The sequence below is a fragment of the Nomascus leucogenys genome, chromosome 18 (assembly GCF_006542625.1).
Source record: "Nomascus leucogenys isolate Asia chromosome 18, Asia_NLE_v1, whole genome shotgun sequence".
Classification (NCBI taxonomy): Eukaryota; Metazoa; Chordata; class Mammalia; order Primates; family Hylobatidae; genus Nomascus; species Nomascus leucogenys.
In genome coordinates this window covers 102892808-102907937 of record NC_044398.1, presented here as the reverse complement: position 1 = coordinate 102907937, position 15130 = coordinate 102892808, and the positions used below count along the sequence as shown (strand labels likewise).

Below are 15130 nucleotides of genomic sequence, written 5' to 3'. Positions count from 1 at the left end.
AGACTCTGGCCAACTCCCCCTCTAAGGCCACAGGAGAGGAACAGGAGTGACAGCCCCCAAACCCCAGTCCCACCGGCCCTGAGGGCCCCTTTGTCACTAGATCTGATAAGAAACTCCACCCCTGCAGCCCCCTCCCCTCACCTGACCAATGGCCACAGCCTGGCTGGGCCCAGCTCCCTGTATATAAGGGGACCCTAGGGGCTGAGCACTACCAAGGCCAGTCCTGAGCAGGCCCAACTCCAGTGCAGCCGCCCACCCTGCCGCCATGTCTCTGACCAACACCGAGAGGACCATCATTGTGTCCCTGTGGGCCAAGATCTCCACGCAGGCCGACACCATCGGCACCGAGACTCTGGAGAGGTGAGCGTCAGACGGGACTGCCAGAGGGACTGGGTGGGAGGCCAGGTATGTGAGTGGGGACAGTGGGGAGGGGGCGGTGGGGAGGGGACAGTGGGGAGGGGACCGTGGGGAGGGGACAGTGGGGAGGGGCGGTGGGGACAGTGAGGAGGGGACAGTGAGGAGGGGACCGTGGGGAGGGGAGAGTGAGGAGGGGACTGTAGGGAGGTGACAGTGGGGAGGGGACAGTGGGGAGGGGACTGAGGAAGGGACAGTGGGGAGGGGACAGTGGGGAGGGACAGTAAGGAGGGGACCATGGGGAGGGGACTGTGGGGAGGGGACAGTGGGGAGGGGACAGTGAGGAGGGGACAGTGGGGAGGGGACAGTGGGGAGGGGACAGTGAGGAGGGGACAGTGGGGAGGAGACAGTGGGGACAGATAGCCTTCCCTCTCAGTGAGGAGGGCAGGGTAAGGAGGGTACGATTAGAACTTGCACAGGCATCTGGGCTCTCTGAGACCTGGGCAGGCACAGGCCCGGGTTCTGACAAGCAGAGGGTGAAAGGGTTCGTTCTAGGCCTGAAGGGCCTTACGGGGCAGTCAGGGCACTACAGCCTCTAAAGTCCCAGCATCTGGGATAAGGGCACTGTCCCAGCGTCAAAGTCCCAGCATCTGATCCCCTGGGAGGGCCAGGGAGCTCTTCCTTCCCTGGAACGCTGCTGGGAGGTCATGAGCCTGTAGAAGGGGTGGCGGGCAACCCAGTCTGGGGCTGGGAGGGAAGTCCTGTGGCCAGAGGAGACAGTGGAGGGGCTGGGGACACCAGGCGTGCTGGAGGCGGAGGGCGGGAGATTTGGGGACCAGGCTGCACAGAACCGGTTGGAAGCAGGGCGATCAGCCGGGAGCTGCAGGGGCCCGGGGAGCCTCTAGCCCAGGGCAGCCTGGGAGGGACAGCTGCCTGGGCACCCGGGCACCGCGAGGAGGGGCTGGGGCCTGCTGCGGGGTCGCAGATGTGCCCTGGTGCTCGGAGAGGGCCGCAGGGCGCGTGGGCCGTGGGCGGGAGGCTGCGCTGCTGGGAGCTCACGGCCCCCGCCCCCCGTCCCAGGCTCTTCCTCAGCCACCCGCAGACCAAGACCTACTTCCCGCACTTCGACCTGCACCCGGGGTCCGCGCAGTTGCGCGCGCACGGCTCCAAGGTGGTGGCCGCCGTGGGCGACGCGGTGAAGAGCATCGACAACATCGGCGCCGCCCTGTCCAAGCTGAGCGAGCTGCACGCCTACATCCTGCGCGTGGACCCGGTCAACTTCAAGGTGCGCGGGGCGCGGTGCGGGCGGGGCGGGGTCCCGGCGGGGCGGGGCGGGGCGGGGTCGCGGGGCGGGGCCCGGGCTAGGCCCCGCCCCCCGCGCGGAGCCGCCCCCGCCCCCAGCTCCTGTCCCACTGTCTGCTGGTCACCCTGGCCGCGCGCTTCCCTGCCGACTTCACGGCCGAGGCCCACGCCGCCTGGGACAAGTTCCTATCGGTGGTATCCTCTGTCCTGACCGAGAAGTACCGCTGAGCACCGCCTCCGGGACCCCCAGGACAGGCTGCGGCCCCTCCCCTGCCCTCGAGGTTCCCCAGCCCCACTGACCGCGTAATGCGCCAATAAACCAATGAACGAAGCAGCGTCCACCTGGTCTCTGTTTTCCCTGGGCGGCGGGCGCGTGGGGAGGCGCAACGGGAGGAGGGCGCCCGGGCTGTCTCGGGACCACTGCTGGGCCGCAGGGATCCTTGCACCGACCCCAGGGTCTCTAAGAGGCAGAGGGATGTGCAGCTCCCGGGGCGGGAGCGGGGGGCACTGGGGACCCCGGCGTGTGGAAAAGGGGTGCAGTTAGGCCTTTGCGGAGGAGGGAGCAGTGCTGGCGCCCACCCACCGCGGCTCTCCCTGGAACCTCCGTGGTCTTCCTTCTTTATTTCTCCCGAATGTGTCCTATTTCCTGATTTCAGAACGATCAGGACGAAGAGGGAGTGATGGGCCTCTGCGCTCACTCATTCCTTCTTCCATTCCTCAATGAAACATTTACTGGGCATAAGACAGCCTAGGCATGTTTCTGGGCTATGGGTACCGCAGCTGAAATAAAGCCCTCTGCCCCGTGGGGCTGACAATCTACTGGGGGATACAGACGTGATATAGACAGATCACAGTTCACAGAAATGAGACAGGAAAAGAGGCTGAGCCTCACTCATAGGAGAAACGCAAGTTAAACTACACAAAAATAAAAAACCTCACTGAGATCCATGTCTCACCTCCCTGATAGGCAAAAATCCAAGAGTTTGATCAGACTGCAGGCGCCCCTTCTCCACTGGGCACCCCTCATCCAGGGCAGAGGGCGCCAAGCCCGGGGCGCAGGTCCACCGCGGCATCTCATTTGCTAAAGACCTGAAAACCCAGGTGTCCATCATCAGGACTAACTGGAAAAACCAAGGGTATCCGCACCACGGAGAGCTCGACTGAAAAAAAATGAGGGTAATTTCCTTTTTTTTTTTTTTTTTTGAGACGGAGTCGCTCTGTCGCCCAGGCTGGAGTGCAGTGGCACGATCTCGGCTCACTGCAAGCTCTGCCTCCCGGGCTCACGCCATTCTCCTCCCTCAGCCTCCCCAGTAGCTGGGACTACAGGCACCTGCCACTACGCCTGGCTAATTTTTTGTATGTTTGATAGAGACAGGGTTTCAGCCTGTTAGCCAGGATAGTCTCGATCTCCTGACCTCGTGATCCGCCCGCCTCAGCCTCCCAAAGTGCTGGGATTACAGGCGTGAGCCACCGCGCCCGGCCTAAAATGAGGATAATTTCTAATAATGAAAATAAAGAGGTTAGAATAGTGTATATACAATGGTAGAACAGACGGGAAACACGAATATGCGTGTACACATATATGTGAGCTTATGCATAACTATGTGTGAGGCTGTGTGTGGACATGTGTGTGTGTGCACAGCCCTGTATGTTCCCACATGTGCTTATTTCTGCAAAAATGAACCATGGGAGGACAAACTGGAAATGAATACAAATAATAAGGTGGGTAGGGATGGAGGGGAAGGTGGAAGGAAGCTCCTCCAAGTCTCTCTACATAGTTTTGACCTTTGAATTGTGTAAATATTTTACATTATCAAAAATAAATTCAGGCTGGGCATGGTGGCTCACACCTGTAGTCCTAGCACTTTGGGAGTCCAAGGGGAGAGGATTGCTTGAGGCCAGGAGTTGAAGGCCACCCTGGCCAACATAGAGACACCCTGTCTTTAAAAAAAATTACAAAATTAAGGCCAGGTGCGGTGGCTCACGCCTGTAATCCCAGCACTTTGGGAGGCCGAGGCGGGGAGATCACGAGGTCAGGAGATCAAGACCATCCTGGCTAACATGGTGAAACCCCGTCTCTACTAAAAAGTAGAAAAAATTAGCTGGGCGTCGTGGTGGGCCCCTGTAGTCCCAGCTACTCGGGGGAGGCTGAGGCAGGAGAACGGTGTGAACCCAGGAGGCGGAGCTTGCAGTGAGCCAAGTTTGTGCCACTGCCCTTCAGCCTGGGTAACAGAGCAAGACTCCATCTCAAAAAAAAAAAAAAAATACAAAATTAATAAGATTAAAATAAAAAGAGTGGCCTTGACAGTGGCTCAAGCCTCTAATCCTAGCACTTTGGGAGGCCAAGGCTGGAGGATCACTTGATGCCAAGAGTCGAAGTCCAGCCTACGTAACACAGCAGGACCTTGTCTCAAAAAGATTAAAAAATTAACTGGGCATGGTAGCAGCAGATGATTCAGGTTAGGTAAGCCTCCAAATTGGGGGTTAGCCGGGGGGGGGGGTTCTTGGCTTTGCCCAGGAAGGAATTCAAGGGCAAGTTGGTGGTGTTAAACAGCAACCCTGATATCGAAGCCACAGCAGACAGCAGGAGCAGAACACTGCTCCTTACAGAGCAGGAGTACCCCATAGGCAGTGTGCACAGGAGAGCAGCTCAGAGGCACTGCTGCACTCATCTTTATACCCACTTTTAATTATATGCAAATTAAGGGAAAGTTTATGCACAAGTTTCTAGGATGAGTGTGGTAACTTCTGGGTGGTCCAGTCACTGCCATGGAAAGGGATGGTACTCTCTGGGTGTTGCCATGGCGATGGTAAACTCCCATGGCACACTGGTGGGCGTGTCTTATGGAAAGCTGCTTCTGCCCTACTTGTTTTAGCTGGTCCTCAATTTGGTCCGGTGTCCGAGCCCAACCTCCGGAGTACATGTGGAGTCCCACCTCCTACCTCACACCTGCAGTGCTATCTACTCAGGAGGCTGAGGCTGGAGGATTGCTGGAGCCCAGATGTTGAAGGCTACAGTGAACTATGACTGTGCCACTGCACTCCAGCCTGAGCGACACAGCAATACTCTGTCTCTAAAAAAGCAAAACACACAAACAAAAAGAGTGGCTGGGTGCTAAGATTCACACTTGGAATCTTAGCACTTTGGGAGGCCAAGGTGGGATGGTCACTTGAGCCTGGGAGTTAAAGACCAGCCTAGCCAACACAGCAAAACTTTATCTCTACTAAAAAATATATGTATTTTTTCATTAGCCGGACGTGGTGGTGCACCTGCAGTCCCAGCTACTTGGGAGGCTGGGTTGGGGGTGGAGGGGAGTATCACTTGAGCCCAGAAGTTCCAGGCTGTAGTAAGCTATGACTGCACCACTGCACTCCAGCCTGGGCAACAGAGAGAGACTTTATCTATATAAAAAAAAAAAAAGAGAGAGAGAGAGAGAAAATTGAACACTCCTAATTGAAAACCCCCAAACTGAAAACCAACTTAAATAAATGAACCAATGTAAGAATGTGGTGATATAATAATCAGAAAAAAGAATTGTTCCAGGTGACTTCTGAACACAGAAACTTGGCTATGACTGAAAGAACTGCAAAGACACTCTAACACTCTGTAGTTTATTGTTCCTAATAATATATATATAATAATTTCATAACCTTTTATTTTGAAACACATTCAAATTATCAAGAAATAAAAACGCCGTGCAAGAATAAGACAAAGATGGAGAAAGAAGGATGAGTGCTGGTGGTTTGGGGCTTTTAGGGGGTGATGGAAACATTCTAAAATTGATTATGGTGATGGTCGCACAATTATGTGAACACATTAAAAATTATTGAAATGGGCCAGGGGTGGTGGCTCACCCCTGTAATCCCAGCACTTTGGGAGGCCAAGGCGGGCAGATTACCTGAGGTCAGGAGTTCGAGACTAACCTGGCTAACATGGTGAAACCCCCGTCTCTACTAAAAATGCAAAAATTAGCCACGCATGGTGGCACATGCCTGTAATCCCAGCTACTTGGGAGGCTGAGGCAGGAGAATTGCTTGAGTCTAAGAGACAGAGGTTGCAGTGAGCCGAGATCGTGCCACTGAACTCCAGCTTGGCCGACAGAGTGAGACTCTGTCTCAAAAAAAAAAATTATTGAAATGTACACATTAAGTGGGTGAATTTTATCTCAATAAAACTGTTGAATAAAATAACAAGAATATTAAAAACTCTTGAATACTATTCATCCACACTCTCCAGCTGTTGACATTCTACCACACTGGCCTGCCCTCTGTCTTGCACCCACTTGCTGTTTCTCTCGGAGCCGTTGGAGAGGGGGATACAAACATTAATACTCTAAATATCCTCCATATACTGTGTATTTCCTAAAATCAACAAGGACATTAGCCTGCATAGCCAGAGAACAACCATCAAAATCAGATTAGCCGGGCGTGGTGGCGGGTGCCTGTAGTCCCAGCTACTCGGGAGGCTGAGGCAGAAGAATGGCGTGAACCCGGCAGGCGGAGCTTGCAGTGAGCTGAGATTGCGCCACTGCATTCCAGCCTGGGTGACAGAGCAAGACTCCGTCTCAAAAAAAAAAAAAAAAAAAAATCAGGTTAATATTGATCCAAGTCCACTTATCAACAGAAGCACGAACAAGTTCAAGACCCTTTTGAAAGCAGATACCAGCCATTTACTCCATCCCAAAGTACTGAGGGTCCTGCGAATTTAACCGTGTTAATGTGGTCTTTTGATGTTATTAACTGAGGAAAATGGATGTTCTTTATAATATTTATTTATTTATTTATTTTTCTTTTTTGAGACAGAATCTTGCTCTGTCGCCCAGGCTGGAGTGCAGTGGCACAATCTTGGTTCACTGCAACCTCTGCCTCCTGGGTTCAAGAGGTTCTCCTGCCTCAGCCTCCCAAGTAGCTGGGATTACAGGTGCACGCCACCATGCCTGCCTAATTTTTGTATTTTTAGTAGAGACGGGGTTTCACCATGTTGGACAGGCTGGTCTCAAACTCCTGACATGGTAGCCTGTAATCCCAGCTACTCAGGAGGCTGAGGCAGGAGAATGGCTTGAACCCAGGAGGTGGTGGTTGCAGTGAGCTGAGATTGTGCCACTGCACTCCAGCCTGGGAGACAGAGGAAGACTCCGTCAAAAAAAAAAAAAAAAATTCCTGAAGCTCCTCTTGAGCTTACATTCTAGTGGACTATAAACAGAAACATTGTTTTCCCTGTGGAAAAAGAAAAGCAGGGCAACTAGGGGCTTAGACAGAGGAGGAGAGGATTGAGATTTTAAATGGGTTGGCCACTATAGGTCTATTAACATGGTGACATTTGAGGGAGTGGCAACACTAGGGAACAGGCTTCAGAGGAGTGGCCAGGAGCTAGGGATAGAGGGAGGGAGGACAGGCCTCGTCTGTCTTTTCCTCCCTGTGTAAGTTTCAGGAGTGAGTGGGTGGGGGGGGTGTCGACGGTGCTGTGCTCTCTGGCCTGAGCCTCAGGAAGGAAGGGCAGTGGAGTAGGTTTTGTGGGGAATTTCAGGGCTGCATTGTAGAGATGATTTGCTGGAGACACACAGATGAGGACATCAAATACATCCCTGGATCAGACCCTGAGGCCTGAGTCCACAAGAGAGGTCTGTATGGACACACCCGTCAGTGGGAGCACCAGGACACAGACGGAGGCTAATGGCATGTTGTAGACAGGATGGGTGCTGAGCTGCCACACCCACATTATTAGAAAATAACAGCACAGGCTTGGGGTGGAGGCAGGACACAAGACTATCCAGAAGGAGAAAGAAAGCTGAAAAGCTGTTGGTGCAAGGAAGCTCCTGGTAGTGCCAATGGCTTGGGCATAGGCTGTGAGGGTGCCCGGGACGGCCTGTGGGGCACAGGCTGCAAGAGGTGCCAGGGATGGCTTGTGGGGCACAGGCTGTGAGGGAGCCCGGAACGGCTTGTGGGGCACAGGCTGCAAGAGGTGCCAGGGACGGCTTGTGGGGCACAGGCTGTGAGGGTGCCCGGGACGGCTTGTGGGGCACAGGCTGTGAGGGTGCCCGGGACGGCTTGTGGGGCACAGGCTGTGAGGGTGCCCGGGACGGCTTGTGGGGCACAGGCTGTGAGGGAGCCCGGGACGGCTTGTGGGGCACAGGCTGTGAGGGTGCCCGGGACGGCTTGTGGGGCACAGGCTGTGAGGGTGCCGGGGACGGCTTGTGGGGCACAGGCTGTGAGGGAGCCCGGGATGGCTTGTGGGGCACAGGATGTGAGGGAGCCCGGGACGGCTTGTGGGGCACAGGCTGCGAGAGGTGCCGGGGACCGCTTGTGGGGCACAGGCTGTGAGGGTGCCCGGGAAGGCTTGCAGCTACAGGGAGGAAAGACTTGGTGCTGTGGGCCTGCCTTGGGGCTGGGGGAACAGCCCTTATCTCCTGCCCTCAGGATCTCCCGGCCCCTCTCGCCCAGGCCCCTGCAGCCCCCTGCCCCAACCTCTGAGGACCAAAGGCACCCCTGCTTGGGAAGACGGGGCTCAGGGGAGTCCACCTGACCTGGTTCTAACCCAGGCCGATTTACCATTGCTGACATCCTAGCACACGCATCCCTCTGCCCCACGCACCCAACCCCAAGGCCTGGTACACTGCAGGCCCCAAGGTCCTGTGCATCCTTTCAATACCCTCCTCACCTGCCCCCCCTACCCCGACTCTGGCTGGAGACCCCCCTCCAGGGAGTTTTCAAAACAAAGGGTGTTAGTCTCCCGTGGGATCCCCTCACCCCTGCAGCCTGGGGTCTGAAAGCTGCCCCCATGGTGTGCAGTGCTAAACTTCCAACTTACTCCAAGCCAGCGGTGACAGCCCCCCAGGGCAGGAAGGGCACCCACAGTGAGCCTCAAACAGCTAATTTTGCAACTATAAGTCCATATAATTGTCTTGAAAAGTAATTTGTTTCAAAAACAAACCAATACTCTTGAGTTTCCTTCTACTAATTCCCCTTCTAGAGGTCTATCATGAGGAAAAGATCCAAAGCACTGATATTCTTCATGGAGTTGTTTATAATAGAAGAAAATTGGAGCTTCTTCACAAAGGGGAGCTCTGCAGGCTGAAGCCGTAACCAGCCACCGATTCGCACAGGAGCTGCATCGCACCTGTCAGCGGGGATGGGGGCACACTTGCTGACGCAGCAACTGAAAAGAATCAGCGTGTGAAGATGCATTTTCTCTCTACTCCTTTTTTTTTGTTTGTTTGAGGCAGAACCTTGCTCTGTCACCCAGGCTGGAGTGCAGTGATGCAACCTCATCGCAACCACGAACCACCACGTGCGGCCCCAGGAGCAAGCCACCACGCCCAGCCTTTTGTTCCCTTGTTTTAAAAAATCCTCTATTTAAGAAAGATATGCTTGGGCCGGGCACAGTGGTTCACGCTTGTAATCCCAGCACTTTCAGGGGCCGAGGCAGGCAGATCACCTGAGGTCAAGAGTTCGAGACCAGCCTGGCCAATATATGGTGAAATTCCACCTGTACTAAAAATACAAAAATTAGCCAGGCGTGGTGGTGCGCGCCTGTAATCCCAGCTACTCAGGAGACTGAAGCAGGAGAATCACTTGAACCCAGGAGGCAGAGGTTACAGTGAATCAAAATCATGCCAACACACTCCAGTCTGGGAGACAGAGCGAGACTCCATCTCAGAAACAAACTAATAAACAAAATTTTTATATCTACCTTTAATTTATATAAATTTAAAATACATGCATAAAATCATACCCTTTTCAAGCACACGTACTAATGAAAACGAATATATTCAGCACATCACAACGGTCGTCTAATGGAGGAGGGGGTAGTTAATACACAGAGAGGATAAAAAGAAATAAATCAGTAGAGCTGAAGGAGGGTCCCCTCCCGGCTGCGATGAGAACATAGCAGAATTGTAGGCCTGCATGACCTCACCTTCTGTGAAGAGTCCGGCCTCCCAAGCCAATTTCCTGCCTAGGTGCCCGGCTCAGAGTGTCCCCCACAAGGCTACTGGAGGAGAACCCCAGACCCAACCTCATTCAGACGAGGGGGCTACACAGCGGAGGTGGGAGAGGTCTGTCCCTTCCCACCCTGTGACACTGGGCCCCACTTTCTCTCCAGGGGGTCTCGGTTTCCTCATTTGCAAACTGGAGCTCATGAAGTGGGCCAGAGAAGTTTCAGTGAAGTGAGGAATGGATCGCCCCTCTGCCAGGGCCCACGTGCTCTAGGTCACCCTGTCATCACAGGGACACGGAGGTCACGGACAGTCACTCCTGAGGCCAGTCTGGGCTGGGGTGGCCACGTGGACTCTCATGCCCAGATCGGGGCCCCAATCTCCCTGAACCTGGGGCTCCAGCTGTGGCTCAGGGGTGGGCAGAAGGGGAGACAGAAGTGATAGCTTCCTCAGCCCCCAGTCCCACTGGCCCTGAGGGCCCCTTTGTCACTGGATCTGATAAGAAACTCCACCCCTGCAGCCCCCTCCCCTCACCTGACCAACGGCCACAGCCTGGCTGGGCCCAGCTCCCTGTATATAAGGGGACCCTGGGGGCTGAGCACTACCAAGGCCAGTCCTGAGCAGGCCCAACTCCAGTGCAGCCGCCCACCCTGCCGCCATGTCTCTGACCAACACCGAGAGGACCATCATTGTGTCCCTGTGGGCCAAGATCTCCACGCAGGCCGACACCATCGGCACCGAGACTCTGGAGAGGTGAGCGTCAGACGGGACTGCCAGAGGGACTGGGTGGGAGGCCAGGTATGTGAGTGGGGACAGTGGGGAGGGGACCGTGGGGAGGGCACTGTGGGGAGGGGACTGTGCGGAGGGGACGGTGGGGAGGGGGCAGTGGGGAGGGGATAGTGGGGAGGGGACCGTGGGGAGGGGACAGTGGGGAGGGGGCGGTGGGGACAGTGAGGAAGGGACAGTGAGGAGGGGACCGTGGGGAGGGGAGAGTGAGGAGGGGACTGTAGGGAGGTGACAGTGGGGAGGGGACAGTGGGGAGGGGACTGAGGAAGGGACAGTGGGGAGGGGACAGTGGGGAGGGGACAGTAAGGAGGGGACCATGGGGAGGGGACTGTGGGGAGGGACAGTGGGAGGGGACAGTGAGGAGGGGACAGTGGGGAGGGACAGTGAGGAGGGGACAGTGGGGAGGAGACAGTGGGGACAGATAGCCTTCCCTCTCAGTGAGGAGGGCAGGGTAAGGAGGGTACGATTAGAACTTGCACAGGCATCTGGGCTCGCTGAGACCTGGGCAGGCACAGGCCCGGGTTCTGACAAGCAGAGGGTGAAAGGGTTCGTTCTAGGCCTGAAGGGCCTTACGGGGCAGTCAGGGCACTACAGCCTCTAAAGTCCCAGCATCTGGGATAACGGCACTGTTCCAGCGTCAAAGTCCCAGCATCTGATCCCCTGGGAGGGCCAGGGAGCTTTTCCTTCCCTGGAACGCTGCTGGGAGGTCATGAGCCTGCAGAAGAGGTGGCGGGCAACCCAGTCTGGGGCTGGGAGGGAAGTCCTGTGGCCAGAGGAGACGGTGGAGGGGCTGGGGACACCAGGCGTGCTGGAGGCGGAGGGCGGGAGATTTGGGGACCAGGCTGCACAGAACCGGTTGGAAGCAGGGCGATCAGCCGGGAGCTGCAGGGGCCCGGGGGGCCTCTAGCCCAGGGCAGCCTGGGAGGGACAGCTGCCTGGGCACCCGGGCACCGCGAGGAGGGGCTGGGGCCTGCTGCGGGGTCGCAGATGTGCCCTGGTGCTCGGAGAGGGCCGCAGGGCGCGTGGGCCGTGGGCGGGAGGCTGCGCTGCTGGGAGCTCACGGCCCCCGCCCCCCGTCCCAGGCTCTTCCTCAGCCACCCGCAGACCAAGACCTACTTCCCGCACTTCGACCTGCACCCGGGGTCCGCGCAGTTGCGCGCGCACGGCTCCAAGGTGGTGGCCGCCGTGGGCGACGCGGTGAAGAGCATCGACAACATCGGCGCCGCCCTGTCCAAGCTGAGCGAGCTGCACGCCTACATCCTGCGCGTGGACCCGGTCAACTTCAAGGTGCGCGGGGCGCGGTGCGGGCGGGGCGGGGTCCCGGCGGGGCGGGGCGTGGGTGGAGTCGCGGGGCGGGGCCCGGGCTAGGCCCCGCCCCCCGCGCTGAGCCGCCCCCGCCCCCAGCTCCTGTCCCACTGTCTGCTGGTCACCCTGGCCGCGCGCTTCCCTGCCGACTTCACGGCCGAGGCCCACGCCGCCTGGGACAAGTTCCTATCGGTGGTATCCTCTGTCCTGACCGAGAAGTACCGCTGAGCACCGCCTCCGGGACCCCCAGGACAGGCTGCGGCCCCTCCCCTGCCCTTCACCCTCCCACAATTCCTGCCCTGACTCCAATAAATGGATGAGGACGGAGCGATCTGGGCTCTGTGTTCTCGGTATTGGAGGGAAGGAGCGGAGAAGCTGAGTGATGGGTCCGGGGGCTTCGCAGGAACTCGGTCGTCCCCGCTGTCGTCGCGGCCTGGGAGTCACTTAGGGGGCGCTTTGGGGAGGTTCTTGCCCCCGAGCACCGGAGCTGAAGCCCGGGTGCAGCAGAGCAGTCCCGGGCGGCCCACGGCGTCTCCTGGGGTTCTTGAGTCAGACGGGCGTTGGTGCGCCTCCCAGCTTCCCATATCGCACAAAGACTGTCACTTCACTAGCGTATTGGGAGCGTGTCGGGACTCAGGGAACTTTTCCACAAAGCCTGACGTCGGAAGCCCGGGACTCTGGCAGCTGCGGGGATCCCTGAGGCCGGTCCCTCCCCGACTCCTAAGAGCAGGGGGTTTCCTGCCCCGTGTTCTCTCCGGTTCCTCCCGTGTGCTCCCTCCTGGCAGAGCAGTAACCTCACCCGAGGGGAGTCATTACGGATGCCCCTAAAGTCTGCAGTAAAGGTGCCCACGCGCAACAGCGTGGGTTAATGCCAGAAACCCTGGGATCCCGGAGGTCGAGGCCTCCACATAGACGGGAACCCGGGCTGGCTACGTTCCCCGGCGCAGGCCGAGAGTCCCCGCGTTCCCGCCGCGCTCGGGCCGATAAGGACGGGCGGGGTGCCCGGAGGATCTATAAGGAGGCCAGGGAGGCGGGCGCGGCCCCCAGAGCACGTCAGGCGGCGCCATGCTCAGCGCCCAGGAGCGCGCCCAAATCGCGCAGGTCTGGGACCTGATTGCGGGCCACGAGGCGCAATTCGGGGCGGAGCTGCTGCTCAGGTCGGTAGAGGCGGGGTCTCCGGGAGCTCGGGGAGGTGGAGATGAGGGTTTTGGGCGCGTGGGCCGCCAACGCCATCCGAGGTCCTTCGGGTGCGGACCCCCGGGGCTCTGGGCGGTGGGGGCGCTAGTGAAGCCCCACGCAGTCGCCCTCCTCCCCGGTCACTGACCTGGTCCTGCAGGCTCTTCACAGTGTACCCCAGCACCAAGGTCTACTTCCCGCACCTGAGCGCCTGCCAGGACGCGACGCAGCTGCTGAGCCACGGGCAGCGCATGCTGGCGGCGGTGGGCGCGGCGGTGCAGCACATGGACAACCTCCGCGCTGCGCTGAGCCCGCTGGCGGACCTGCACGCGCTCGTGCTCCGCGTGGACCCAACCAACTTTCCGGTGAGGCCTTTCCGGCAGGGGCAATGGCGCAGCGCGCAGCCGGGCGAGGGGCTCTGCGGGTCCCTAGCGGGGCAGACCCTGTCTCACCAGCCCCTTCTCCTGCAGCTGCTAATCCAGTGTTTCCACGTCGTGCTGGCCTCCCACCTGCAGGACGAGTTCACCGTGCAAATGCAAGCGGCGTGGGACAAGTTCCTGACTGGTGTGGCCGTGGTGCTGACCGAAAAATACCGCTGAGCCCTGTGCTGCGCAGGCCTTGGTCTGTGCCTGTCAATAAACAGAGGCCCCAAACATCTGCCCCTGCCTGTGTGGTCTTTGGGGAGCTAGCAAAACGAGGTCACTATTGTTGGCCAGAGAGGCTCAGGGACCTAAAAGGAGCCTCCTAGAACTCTCAAATGCGCCCCACCCCCGGAGGTTTGTCCTCCCATGGCGGGGAGTGCGGTGGGGCAGAGGGAGCACTGTGATGTGGCGGGGGTGGGGGGGTGGCCTTCAATTTCAACTCTTGAATCAGGCTTCCAACCATACTGTTCGTAAAGCACTTCCCCGTTCACGCATTTATTCATTGATTCTCCCTCCATCCCCACTTCCTGCTGGGACCTGTAGATGCTAATCCTGGCCCCTTTTGAGGGAGATGCAGAAACCGAGGTCCCAGAGCCAAATGTGCAGCCTAATTAGTTGGCCCAGAGCAGAGGGCTCCGCAGACCTGTTCCTTTCCCCTTCCTTCCCCCATGGACACTTCCTCGGCAGCAAACCTGCGCTAGCCTGGTTAGCCCTGCCTGTGACCCTGCAGCCCTGGGGGTGAGGTCGGGAGGAAGTCCTCAGTGGCTACAATTTGGCAGACAGGTTTAGGCTTCCAGCCTGCTCACTGACAAGCTGTGCGACCCTGGGCGTGTCCCAGAGCTCTCGGGCCTTTACCTACGGAACAGAAAAACAACGTCCAACTCACGAGAGTTTTGAAATAATTTTTGAAAGCATAACACAGGGTGGGTGCCAGCAGCCTCGTTGCCACCCCACCCGTCCACCCAGCCCCAGCTGCCATGTCTCAGTCTCTGCAGGTGCCCAGGCCAAGGCACTCCCTCCCCCAGGTTCCCTCTTCTCCCTCCCCAGGACGGGGAAGGGAATCTTAGGGCTCCACCCCAGGCTTTTCAGACAAAGAACAGGGGCTGAGGAAAGAGTGGGACCTTGGAGGTCTCCAAACCCCGAATAGGGCTGGCTCCAGGTTGGCCATCCTGGGTCTGTGTGGGGAGCACTGAATGAGGCCTGGCACCCAGGTCTGACCCGGCGGTCAGCAACGAGGGCTGAAGAGAGCTGCTGGAAGCAGAGCCCTGACTGTGAGTCAGCCAAACTCCCGCCAGCAGTCACTGCCAGTGACCTGTTGCCCTGCACTGCCTGGGACACCAGCCCAGTAGTTTGGAGAACTTGGCCCCATGTTATTTATCTACATCCCCCAACTGTTGTTTTGTTTTTGGGGGTCTTTTGTTTTGCTTTGTTTTTGTTTTTGAGACAGGCCCTTGCTCTGTCGCCCTGGCTGGAGTGCAGTGGCACGGTTTTGGCTCACCGCAGCCTCAACCTCCTGGGTTCAAGTGGTTTTCCCACCTCTGTCTCCCGAGTAGCTGGGATTACAGGCATGGGCTGCCATTCCTGGCTAATTTTTGTATTTTTAATAGAGACACAGTTTCACCATGTTGATCAGGCTGGTCTCAAACTCCTGACCTCAAGTGATCTGCCCTCCTCGGTCTCCCAAAGTGCTGGGATGACAGGCGTGAGCCACCACACCCAGCCCCCGCAACTGTTTACATGGATAATTAACAGCTTTTGGTCCGAGGCAGAGCTTGTGTGAACGCAGCTTATGTTTCACTTTGGAAAAACTGTGCTCTTCTCTCCATCCAGGAAGCTGCCTGGGTCTGGGCC

General features: G+C 57.7%; 3 protein-coding genes across 3 annotated transcripts; all 3 read left to right on the top strand.

Moving 5' to 3' along the window:
* Positions 1–1987, top strand: LOC115831256 (hemoglobin subunit zeta). The gene is made up of 3 exons (XM_030798791.1): positions 1–360; positions 1435–1639; positions 1756–1987. The coding sequence occupies exons 1-3, from the start codon at positions 266–268 to the stop codon at positions 1882–1884; spliced, it is 429 nt and encodes a 142-aa protein (XP_030654651.1). The 5' UTR covers positions 1–265; the 3' UTR covers positions 1885–1987.
* Positions 1988–10225: 8238 nt separating this feature from the next.
* On the top strand, positions 10226–11909 carry LOC115831255 (hemoglobin subunit zeta). The gene is made up of 3 exons (XM_030798790.1): positions 10226–10343; positions 11459–11663; positions 11781–11909. The coding sequence occupies exons 1-3, from the start codon at positions 10249–10251 to the stop codon at positions 11907–11909; spliced, it is 429 nt and encodes a 142-aa protein (XP_030654650.1). The 5' UTR covers positions 10226–10248.
* An 819-nt stretch (positions 11910–12728) lies between these two features.
* On the top strand, positions 12729–13516 carry HBM (hemoglobin subunit mu). The gene is made up of 3 exons (XM_003269099.3): positions 12729–12838; positions 13018–13222; positions 13328–13516. The coding sequence occupies exons 1-3, from the start codon at positions 12747–12749 to the stop codon at positions 13454–13456; spliced, it is 426 nt and encodes a 141-aa protein (XP_003269147.1). The 5' UTR covers positions 12729–12746; the 3' UTR covers positions 13457–13516.
* Positions 13517–15130: the final 1614 nt, after the last annotated feature.